The sequence below is a fragment of the Astatotilapia calliptera genome, chromosome 10 (assembly GCF_900246225.1).
Source record: "Astatotilapia calliptera chromosome 10, fAstCal1.2, whole genome shotgun sequence".
Lineage (NCBI taxonomy): Eukaryota > Metazoa > Chordata > Actinopteri > Cichliformes > Cichlidae > Astatotilapia > Astatotilapia calliptera.
This window is the reverse complement of record NC_039311.1, coordinates 26933731-26946262: the sequence shown is the minus strand read 5'-3', so window position 1 is coordinate 26946262 and position 12532 is coordinate 26933731. Positions and strand designations below refer to the sequence as shown.

The following is a 12532-nucleotide window of genomic DNA, read 5'->3' as shown; positions in this document are numbered from 1 at the left end:
AACAAAGGAGTGGCTCCGTAAGAAGCATTTGAAAGTCCTGGAGTGGCCTAGCCAGTCTCCAGACCTCAACCCCATAGAAAATCTGTGGCGGGAGTTGAAAGTCTGTGTTGCTCGGCGACAGCCCCAAAACATCACTGCTCTCGAGAAGATCTGCATGGAGGAATGGGCCAAAATACCAGCTACTGTGTGTGCAAACCTGGTAAAGACCTATAGTAAACGTTTGACCTCTGTTATCGCCAACAAAGGTTATGTTACAAAGTATTGAGTTGTATTTTTGTTATTGACCAAATACTTATTTTCCACCCTGATTTACGAATAAATTCTTTACAAATCCTACCATGTGGATTCATGGATTTTTTTTTTCACATTCTGTCTCTCACAGTTGAAGTGTACCTCTGGTGCAAATTACTGACCTCTGTCATCATTTTAAGTGGGGGAACTTGCACAATCGGTGGCTGACTAAATACTTTTTTGCCCCACTGTATGAGGTGATTGGAGTGACTGTATCAACATGCCACACTAAATGCTGGAAATCACTTGGATGTTGACACAACAATGATCATTTTCATTTAGAAAAGTTGAGAATAATTATTTAAAGCTCTCCAGAATGCAGGAAATTAAGTGTCTGATTCTCAAAATTACATGGAAAACACTAACCCTAACTCACCCACCGTTTGTCTTAATGCATCCCTCTACGTGCTCACACAAAAATACATTTTGCCTTCAAGACCTTCCAACGTGGCTCCAATCTCCAGTCACTAGGGATAAATGTGTATTTCCTGACAGGTTGCTGGCTATCGCAGGGTCAAGTTGGTTGCAAAACATTGATTGCTAGCAGATTGTCGCAGTCATCTATAGTTTGCATGGAAGTTCCCGATTCGTCTGCAAACAATGGCCAACTAACCATCGAGTAGTAGTGAAACTTAAAAGCCTGCATGGCACTCCTCACAGTTCCACTCTTTGAGCAGTTTGGCCTGTGTTTGCAGCTGTGGTAGTTCCAACCATTTAACGCCACCAAACGGTCGAGGAACATTTTTCCTAGGCCGAGGCTTTCATGACTAGGGCTAAGTAGTGGTTTTAGCTGCCTAAATCTAACAAATTCCCTCTGGAAACGAGTCAGCTAAGTTTGAAAAGACTGAGAAACGCTACAAACTCCAGTTTCCTGAGTGAACGGCCCAGTTATCCCACAAGCTGCTTCCAGTGTTAACTGTCACTCTGAATATGGCCTCACCTGACTATTTCCTAAAGTCATTCTGGCTGAAATCCCTGAAGGCGAACTACTGTACAGTCTTGACTGTTTTTCCCCCTGGTAGTATAGTTCCCAGCACCTCTGTGGACTATAATTGTGTGTAGAAGAAGAGTGACTTTCCTTTTAGTTTTTTTACTGCCGCCTTGTTTGTTTCACTGAGGGAGGAAGATTAGAAATATGCACACTCTCTCTCCCCCTCTGTCTCAACAGCAGCGCACTGCACTCTCTGCATAGAAACAATGAGTTAGTCAGTAAAGCAGCTCTCTTGTTTACTTCCCCACCCCCAGTTTTCCTTTAACAACGGGAACATCTTGAGCTCTTCCTTCAGTTCGCCACTCACTCTGATTCTCCTCGCACCCGGAAACTGGCAGAGGACGCTCATTATCTTTACTCTCTGTTGTTGTTCCGTGTGTGCAGAAAGTGGGCAATTATAGTACAGCTCTAGTAGACAGCCAAACCTTTCTATAATGAGAAGATTTCCTCAAGCAGGACACATTGTGTATATGTGTGTATAGCACAGCTTGTGTATGCAAATGCAGGCGTTCCATTTAATTCAAAGTCTGACCAATAAACACAACAGACGCAGGTTCAGTTGGTGCTGCTTTTATGCCATGAAAGCAGAGCAGCATGAGCATGATGTGTTTTGTTAATGGGGAATATGTCCTCTAGAATATATCTAAACAACAGCAAGGGGAGTGATTTAGTTGTTGGTACTGTTGTTTTGCTGTTTAAATGGGAGACGGGAACAGCCTTTTTAGATGAAAGCATCAGAGGAAACGGACGTGTTTGGTTTTGATCTCTGTTTGCTGCATTCAGTGGCTCTCTTGAAAGGATTTAAAGTGGTAATCAGCGGGATAATGGTTTGTTATTTTGTCGCCAGTCATGGTGCTAAGCGCTTATTGCCGTGGTGATTTTTGCACCACATTTCCCACCGATCAATTGTCATTCAAAGCAGCGAGGTCTTAGTTAAATGCGATGGCTATCACTGCTCATATTAAGCGCTCGGTTCTTGTAAAATATCGCTTCCTGTGAGCGTGGGACTTGAATGATTTAAGATGTGTTTCTCTGGAGATGAGCCCTCATTGCATGTTGTTCTTATGCTGCTAAATAATGAAGTTATCATAGTGACGAATGTGCCGAATAAAGGAAAAATGAACTGATACACAGCGTGACAAAATCCTTTGTTGTACACTTGATATTTGTTGTGAGAAAAATATATTTCAAAAAACTAGTTCATCAATGCATTGTGTTTGAGTTGCCCTAGTTTTCTCCCCTCGTGTGAAACAGATCCAGGGTCTGAGGAAGCTCTGGGCTCTGGGTTAAAAACAAAAGCCAGTGAAAAAGTATCAAAAACTAAAGTTCCTTTTGTGAGCACTTGATGCTCAGTACAAAAGAAAGTCAGTCCCTGTAGACACACTTTATTTTCCTCCATATTGATGTTTGTAACTCACTTTTTACATTTATTAGTTTTCCTTAGCCCATCTGTAACTCGTCCAGGATGCAGCAGTCACCTCTGGGTGCTTAGTATCATAAAATAAAGACCCTACAACCCCACAACCTATGAGTAGGCACCTGGCAAAAGTGGGAAGGAAAAACTCCCTTTTACAGAGAAGAAACGGGCAAAACCAGCAGCCACCTCCTGTTACTGATTGGGGGTGAGGGAGAAAGACAAGACATTTAAAACTTTTATACATATAAAGCCCCACATGACCGAGCTCCTGCATATATAGCAGAGCCACTGAGACCATATAACAGCTGTTGGCCTTTTGTAAGTGTGTGTGCTGTATAAAAAAGTTATTATTAATAAAGTTATTATAGACTCCTGTGTTATAATGTTCCTTAGATCAGAAATAATCATCTTTACAGATTGTCACAAATGCTGGTTTTAGTCTCTGTGGCTCATTTTCCACTTCATGGGTGAATCTTTTTTAAACTCACCTGCAGTTTTGGGTGAAACTCCTTTCAGTGTAACCACACTTTACAGTGCTAAATTCAGCAGTTACAATTATATTGTTACTCACGTTCCAAAGGTTCATCAGTTACCTGCGCTCCAGGTAGATGGAAAGAAAAACGCACGTGTGGTACAATCAGCTGATTTCAGTTTGTATCTGGGAGGAGGAAAGTGGTGGAGCGGTCCTACAGCTGTTCAGGAGTGGAGAATAAAAGATTCCTTTTATTGCACAAAAGGTCAAGAATGTGATGGTAAAGTTCAAACTGCATCCAGGGTAAAACAAAAGCAACACAACTTCGGCTCTTTGCGAAAATCTGCACAGACAGCATGCTAACACAAAGCTAACAGGGAACCCAGAGGGATGATGAAGCTGAATGCAGGCCGACCCCAGTAATACTAAATGCCTTTCCTTTTTTTTTAAATAATAACCCCGCCCCTGCTCGTCTGATTAAGCTTTGTTAAGGCTTGAATTTAACGCTTTCTACTTTGAATGCTTATAAAAGTCCCTTCACTCCCTTTGCATTGGTAAAGCATTTTTAAGGGTCTAAGCAGTTTCTGTTCCAGTTTTGTGACTGAAAGTCTTTTATTATGTTACCAATAAATTAGGATTTATCTGTGTGTGTACCCGGACTGTTTATGGATGCATTTTGCTAACTTAGCATTTGAAAAACCATAGTTGGATACTTCTGGCTCATGGCAAACACACAAGTAACCAAAATGGTGATGTCAAGTGGCTGCAGCTATCTTTTATATACAGTCTATGGCTGTAAACAATGTGAAAAGGGTCCCAAACCCAAAGAGAATTACCAACTGTGCACTTGGTATTTCCAGAAGAAAAAGAAAACTGTCACTACTTGTGTATATGTTATCATAACAATATAAAAATAAATCATTAGTTGGCGACTTCTTGACAATATTCAGTATAACTAAAGGCCTGAAAAGAACTTAAACTTCATTTCACTTCTTTTTTCACTATATAAAACCTTGACATGTTATTTTTTTTTCTCTCAATTCCCATTACCTCAAGCTACTTCAAATTTATGGTACCAATTAATTTTTATGTTCTTGTTTCCTTCCGCAGTCTGCTCCCAGTACTCCCGCGGTGTCTTCGCCATCTTCGGCCTGTACGACAAGCGTTCGGTCCACACGTTGACGTCCTTCTGCAGCGCGCTGCACATCTCCCTCATCACGCCGAGTTTCCCCACCGAGGGCGAGAGCCAGTTCACCCTGCAGCTCCGGCCGTCGATCCGTGGGGCCCTCCTGTCCCTCCTCGACCACTACGACTGGAACAAGTTCGTCTTCCTGTACGACACAGACCGAGGTGGGTGATGAAAATAAACACCTCTCACTCTGACAGCTTAATCACACATTGGAGATGTTTTCGTGGATTCTGTGCCAGCTTGTGAGCATGCTGTACATTAATGTGTTTCTCATCTAACAGAAAACCTTTTTAAATGCATCATCAGTTGATCTCAGCGAACTTTCCTTTGAAATCGGTGAATCTGCTCCCCTCACCAGAAAATCATTACATTCACATACACTGAAAATGAGTTCTTTCCAGTAAATGAAAATCTTAGATATACTGCACAAAGGTGCTTTGCTTGACAGCGTTACAAGTTATCGGACTACAGAAACAACTTGCAATCAAACATAAGTGAGTCCTTGAGGGAAAAAAATGAGAGGTTGGGTAGAAATATGAAGCAACAAGTGCTGCTTCAAAGTAAAAGCAAGACAGTCCTGAAAGCTGATGATATACAGATCATCTCAGACAACTGTGCAAACACAGAGAGGAAAAGCCATGAACCTATTTCATCACCAAATGCATCAACATTTAATAAAGCAGACAGAGTTTTTAAGTACTGCAACCATATCCAAATGATTTTAACCCCCAGAGAATTGAAGAAGTATTGTCTTCACGAAGGAGGTAAGCTTTGAATATGACCTGCATTAGATTTGTGGCTGGATGTGCAAACCTAAGGGATCTCATTGGAGCTACAGCGATTAAAAAACAGGATGAGTGTTGGAGGGTAATTTATTACAATGCAACACATTACTATAATTGCATTACATTTATCTATAACTCATTAAACCATTACTCTTTCCAAATTCAGGTAATTACAGATACAAAGTTACTTTCGGTTTACAACCACATTAGCTACTTTCACAATAAACTACAGATCCACCCACAGGAGAGATCTGCTGAGAGCTAAACATCTTCTAAGCTTGTTTTCTGTTTAGTGTTTGCGCTGTTCTGTCCTTCGCACCAAAATAATGAGAAGCTTCTGAAATACTGGAATTGCAGGCTTTGTAATAATGGAGGTGTTACAATAGCTGAGCAGTGGCCTGTGATGCAACATCACCTACTGTCGTGATGATTTGTTCAGCCTCTTTTTCCAGTCTTCCACACGAAACGAGAAATAAAATCAAATAATTCAATTTTAATAAAATAAAAGTGCAAGAATGAAAAGATGCAATAAATAAGCTGCAAAGAAGAAAATGAAATAAAATGAGTTGAAGTTCTTTGTGTAAATATTGCAGGTAGATCTTTACAAATTAGATGCTGTAGTAGCAGATGATAATAATAATTAGAGTGTGAATGGAGTAATGGCGTGGAAGGGGGGCAGTGTTCATTTCAGGAGTCTGCTTATGACCAAATGCAGTACATCTGTGTCACTCGAGGTTTCTCTTATCTTGGAAATCTACCTCTGTAGTAGAAGCTAAAAGAGACAGTTTCTAAGAACTACACTGGTCCCCAGTTGCTGCAGTCCAGACACGTAAAAAAGACGGGGGACTATCTCCTGCAGTTATTAGAACAATATAGAAGTTCCTGCAGCGTGAAAGTGGCTCTTTGTTCTCTTAGATATGCCAATAAACCTTGTTCTTACCACAGCATTTTTCACTCATGGATGTTAGTTAGAAGAGAAAGAGGATTTCTGGAGTAAGAGAGAGTGGTGATTGGAGCAGACTTTAATGGACATGTGGGGGAAGGGGACAGAGGTGATGAGGAGGTCTTGTGTCGGTGCAATGGAGGACAATATGAAAGGACAGATGGTAGTGGATTTTTCAAAAGATGGAAATGGCTGCGGTGAACACATGCTTCAAGAAGAGGGAGCAACATAGGGTGATGTAGAAAGGTCGATGAAGGTGAATACATGCAGAAGGTGCAATTGGAGAGACTTGATTGTCTGCAGGATGACTTTGGACATCAAGAAGAGGAAATGAGTGAAGATGGAGGCAAAGATTAAATGGTGGAAGTTGAAGAAGGAAGAATGATACGCCAAGAGAGTGTTTGTCCTATTACAGAGGAAATAGGACAAACAGACTTGGCGGTAGAATGTGAAAGTTCAAGAAATATCCAGAGGAAGAGGTTAGCAAAGAAAAAGTGGGATAGTCAGGTGGATTAAGAAGGTAGACAGGATTACTGGGAGGTTAGGTCTACAGCAGGGAGAGAGGAGGCAAAGACCAAAAAAAGCTTGTGATTAGTCATATCTGATTCTGGACTTGAAGAAGAAAAGTACTTGTATCGACTGGTTACAGAGAGATTGAGTTGGAAAGGATGTGCAGCTGGTTGGGATGATTATGAATAGAGCTGAAACGTGTTAAGAAGATGGAAAGATTTAAACATCCGCGATGAACCAGCCAAAGGGACAGATAGTGCACAAGAGAGGTGAAGAAGAGAGTGCAGCGAAGGTGAGTGTCAGGGGTGATTTGTGACAGAAGGACAGAAGGTGACTATGGTGTATGGTTTGGAGATGGTGGCACTGACAAACAGATGATAGGCCAAGCTGGAGGTGGCAGAGCTGAAGAGCAATCAGAATGGACAAGATTAGGAATGAGTACATCAGACGGACAGCTCAGATCGAGCAGTTTACAGATAAAGTTAGAGATGCAAGGCTCAGATGGTTTGGACATGTGCAGAGGAGAGAGATTGGATATATTAGAAAAAGGTTTTGAGGCTGGAGCTGCCTAGGCAGGATGGAAAGACTAAGAGGGAGACCACACAGAAGATTCATGGATGTAGTGAAGAAGGAAATGCAGAGCATGTTACAGAGGGGAATACTACGGGGGGGGGAGACAAAGGCAGATGGTCAGCTGCAGCAGCCAGAAAAATAAGAAAATAAAGTAATGCATAATTAAAACAAAAAATATTTCTTACATTTAAATAAAATTTGGAAAGGTAAATAAAAATAAACATGCAAACATGCTCTGTGTACACAGAGATGTGCACAAAGTGTTGTTTTGTGAGGCAGTAACATTTATCAGAAAGAAATCTCTGAGGTCTCAATCATATCTCCTATGTTTTCTCCTCATGCCCCCTGCGTGGCGAACAGTAAGGTGTGAATGGATGTGCTTCTGAAATAATGGCTGTTTTTTGTCCTCAGTATGTCTTGTGGCCATCGAGCGATCAATATTGCAGTGCAGCTGCTGTTGGAAGTGTTGTGGACATTGTTGGACCTCTCTCCCTCTGGCTCAGTTCCCCACCTGAGGAAGCGAGCTCATGTATATGTTTCTCACTCTTCCATGTCTCTCTCTTTTTTCCCATATTCCTCCTTTTTTTTCTTTCACCCACCCGATCTTTGCCTCTCAGTCACCACATACACACCGACAGAGTCAATAAGTTTCTACTTTTTCACCCCACCGTGTCGCATTTCCATTACAAGACAGAATGGATATGGACTGCTGCTTGGATCACATCTCGCTTTCATACATTTTCCAGAAGGTAGTCAGAGGACTTCATTCTTTCTCTCTGCTGCAGTGATTGTTTGAGCAGATTGGCTATACAGGGGCTGCAGAGTGAGGATGATATCGGGATGGCGTCCTTTCAGAACAACTCATTCCCTCCTTCTTTTTCTTATCTGAAGTCATACATGCTTGACTGGATAAAAAGCCTCCACTCCTCTCAACAAAACCGGCATGTATCTGATCACGTATCCTCCAAAACCACAAAGGTTCCCAGCTGTACGACTTTGCTGCCCTATAGACTGGCTGAGGACACAAAACGTGGCTTTTCTGTGTTTTCTGGAGCTTCGGTCTGGCTTCAAGCTCAGGATCATTGAGACCAGAATTAAGATAACATGCAATTTCAGTATCAGTGGCATAAAAATCACCAAGAGGTGAAGACAATCACCTACTAGAAGGTTAGGATGTTGTTATAACCTCATGGGGCGACCGTGGCTCAGGGGGTTGGGAATCGCATCTGTAACCGGAAGGTCGCCGGTTCGATCCCTGGGCTCTCTGTCCTGGTCGTTGTGTCCTTGGGCAAGACACTTTACCCTACTTGCCTACTGGTGTTGGCCAGAGGGGCCGATGGCGCGATATGGCAGCCTCGCTTCTGTCAGTCTGCCCCAGGGCAGCTGTGGCTACAACTGTAGCTTGCCTCCACCAGTGTGTGAATGTGAGAGTGAATGAATAGTGGTATTGTAAAGCGCTTTGGGTGCCTTGAAAAGCGCTATATAAATCCAATCCATTATTATTGAGTGAAAGCAGTTCTTTGCTACTGTGAAAATGAATACTAATGAGCAAAAAAATTCCAAAAAATTCCATTTGAATCCTGCAGGGTTGATGGGCTGTGATGTGTGAGGTCCAGACTTTTCTTGCGTTACAATGTTTTTTGGTTTGAAGCACCTGATGTCTATGGACGTTCTGTTTCCTGGTTGGTCAGTCATTTTTCAGCATCGAATTCACCAATTCATGTTTATCCATCGAGCACTGAGAGATGTAGTAGGTCTCTCAAGCCTGGCAACCATGAGTCCTTAGGGAAAACTGAATTTTCCCCAGTCAGTTGGTTAGTGGTTGCAAAGACACATATGCTGCACCAAATATCTCCTGGCAATTGCTCTGGTGGCACGTTGCAAAAGTTTCCTTTAGTTTTCCATGGAAGAGGTCGACGTAAAAGTTGTGCCTTTTGAAAAGTGTGGCTCAGTGGGGCCCAATTTTTACTTTGAAGGTAAATGTTCTTCATTTCACATCAGGCGAATAATAAGCGAGTCTTTGCGAAGAAGTCAGTGTCTTCCAGAGTAATCACAAGGCAACCTGGCAGCAACCAATCCACAGCTCACATTCTCGTTTTGGGAGAAAAAGTTATTTTCTGTGTTTTGTTTTGTTTTCCATGTGTTTTTAGAAATCGTTGTTCTCACAGTAGAGAATTTCCTTCCTTTTTCCAGTGTTTTCATTATAAAATATCTCGACAGGATGCTCTTTTTCCCTAACTCACTGCAGAAGTGACAAATGAGAAGGGGGAGGAGCAAAGTGTGTACAGATGTCTACTTTTTGATTTGATTGGAGCAACGTCCTGGACATAGAGGGGAGCAACTAAACCTAAAGTATCGATGCAATACAAGAAATGGTACTGTTGATATTTGGATCAATTTGCCTACCCTTCCTACAAATATGAAAACCGAAAACAGCCTTTCACTGTGCTGATAACATTAAAAAGCAGGTGATTTTTAAAGTACCCATCGGTATTCAGATAATTAATACAGGTGATCCCAGATCAATGCCAAACAAGGCTGAGAATTTGTCTTCCTGTAGAGATTTAACACAGCCATACTGGATGCCTTTGTGAAAAATGCTGGATACATGCTTCACAACACAAAAGACTATGGAATAAGATGATTAGAGAGGGTATCATATTAGCATGTGACACATGCACGCCTGTCAGAGTTGATGTGGATTGTTTGTGTTTGCAGAAACACAAGCGTATCTGTTCCGGGTGACAGATGACTGACGGATGTCTAAAACTCTGCAGACACACTTGGAAAACATTGCTCAGTACGTGTTGCCCTTTAGTCTGCATTGTGTTCCTGTTACTGAAAGTTAGGGCTGTCGGCTTTTTTTGGAAATTTTCTTTGAAATTTGAACTGCTGCTAAAATGATGTTGTGGATATGGTTTTTTTATGTTGCCGGTGTGAGTGCAGCAGGATGTGCCTTGTATTTCAGCAGGTGCACTTCATAAAATGCACAGTTCAGCTGACCCTGCTGTCCTCTCAGTAAAACAGGAGGGTTTTTTCTACGTATACAGCCATTTCCAGCCACACAGCAAGCAAGGTTAGACCTAAAACTTAAGGGGTCCTGTAAGTGCAATAACTGCAACCACTGCACAGACCTGACAGACCTTTTAATTAACCAAATTAAAACTTTGGTGAACAGTTAATGGTTTAACTGAAGTGCGAACTCTCAGTTACTGGATTTGCTGGACACAACTTTTCCTTACTATTCATATCCTCTATATTATTTTTAGGCCTGTTTCTCATTCTTTTGTCCAGTTTCTTCAAATTTCTAAGGACACACTGCACACCATATGTGAAATATGCAAAGTTTGTGGTTAACAAGTCTCTGGGAATCACCACACTGGTGCAAAGATATAATTTTATGCCTGTCAAACTGTGCTATCTTTGACATTTCCTTGGCTCAACTAATCATTGACTCGTAGATCAGTGTTAAGTGGCTTAACTTTCCTCTTAAAGTGGTCAGGAGTAAGGACTGAACAAAAACGTAGTGAAAAACAGCCAATATCAAAATAAGAACCTTGAGAAACCTTCAGTAAGGCAAGAGAACTACAGCTCAAGAGCACTTTAACAAGTTCCACAAAGGTGTTTCTAGCTAGAAGCTTTAAAAAATAATGCGTAGGACAAGACTTTTGCACAGGACAATATCTTTTCCAAAGAGCAATTTAATTCCAAGACCTGAGATATTTTTCACATTTATGTTACAAAATGGAGAAAACCCAGCATGCTACAATAAGTAGATAATCGTGAACTAATGCTTGAAAGAATCCAAAGCCACTTTCACAGCCTTCCTTTTATAGATAAACGTAAAGATGCGTGTCGGCTTTGTGAAGCTGCTCACACAGTTCAGCAGAGACACATTAGCGGAAACACGATCACACTTTGCAAGGTTAAAATTTGCATGCCCACTGAAGCAAAAAGCAGGTGGGACAGATGAGCAGCATGGGTGGGGAAGCAGCAGTCCACAAAGTAGAAAATGACACTTTATTGTAAATGTCCTTGCTTTCTGTGCAAACAGTGTCCCTCCTGCAGTTATATATAAATATTGTGAACAAACAAAATCCAGCCTCTCTCACAAAGTCACCCCGTTTCTCCCTGAAATAAACCCCACTGATATTTAGCCTCAGCTAAGGAAAGCCACAGTTTTATTTTGTGTGTTGCGACTGTAAAATCATCCCGGATACATTCAAAAAAAATTTCTTTCCTTATTTGCTTTTTGTTCTCATGTAATTGAAATATATAAAGACATTCAAGATTACCATATGAATTCAAAGTGTGGCCTTTGGTAACATTCATCATGTTCATGAAGTTGAATGAATGCAGGCCAATAAAAATGAAATGAAATAACTGTGAAAGTAGCAATAATGTGTGCACAGTGATTTGTGAAAAATGATTAAGTTAGACAAAAGAATGCAAAACCTCTGCCCTCAGCAAAATGACCAAATCTGAATTGACTCAAAGTGATTCAGTTTTAAATTTTGTCAAGCTGCAGCGCTGCTAAAGCTTTTCATATAATCTGTCTCTATTTTTTAAGTAACCCTGATAAAACAAAAAAATACACAGGCATTTAAAATGATCAATCACATAACTTCTTTCATAGCAGTGAAAACAAGACCACAAAGACAGACTTGGGAATCGGAGAGAGACCTTTCAAAGCCCGAGGGAGAACACATAGGCTTTATAGTGGGATAATAAGGCACAGGTAAACTCAATCAAGGCAACAGGGGAGGGAAGAAACTAACAAAGAAAGACATACGAGGAGCCTTCAAGCTTTAACTAACCTTTAAAAGAAAAAGAAAAGAAAACTGAAAGAAAGGAAAAGAACAACATAGACGACAGAAACACAGAAAGCGAAAGGTCCAGGAACATTTGGACAATCGCAAAACCTACCTATGTTACATCAGAAAGCAGCGATCATAATAACAATAATAACAAACACCAAGACACACCGAGGCATGGTAAAATCCACAACTGCACGTTTCATTCATCCCTGGTTTGTGTCAAACTACGATAAAGCGGCAAAAAACCAGACCAAGGGAGCATTTCTCTTCAGTTTAAACTGTCCTGTTTTAACCATCATAGACAATAAAAATGTCCTAACAGCTGGAGTAAAAGAATTCTAATGCCCAGCTCGGTAATGAAACAAAGAAAAAAAAGGACCAACATAAACCATCGGCCTTTGAAAACACACATTGGAAACATCAATCAAAACGGCTTCCTAAGCAATGCATTCCAAATGTTTCAATTAATTATTAGTCACTCTTTCTTTTTATAGACTTTATGGGTTATGTAAACTGAATGAGAGGAGGTCAGATGTGTTTTCTG

The 12532-nt window shown here is 41.0% G+C and overlaps 1 protein-coding gene across 6 annotated transcripts in view; it reads left to right on the top strand.

The window, feature by feature from the left end:
- Positions 1–12532, top strand: part of gria4b (glutamate receptor, ionotropic, AMPA 4b) — a 159111-nt gene that overhangs the window by 69385 nt on the left and 77194 nt on the right. For all 6 annotated transcript variants that reach the window (XR_003273644.1, XR_003273643.1, XM_026182433.1 and 3 more), the window contains exon 3: positions 4282–4521. Coding sequence is in view for 4 of the 6 variants with exons in the window: in XM_026182433.1 (XP_026038218.1) it covers positions 4282–4521 (240 nt within the window). In the remaining 2 variants the exon portion in view is untranslated. The remainder of the gene's footprint in view (positions 1–4281; positions 4522–12532) is intronic.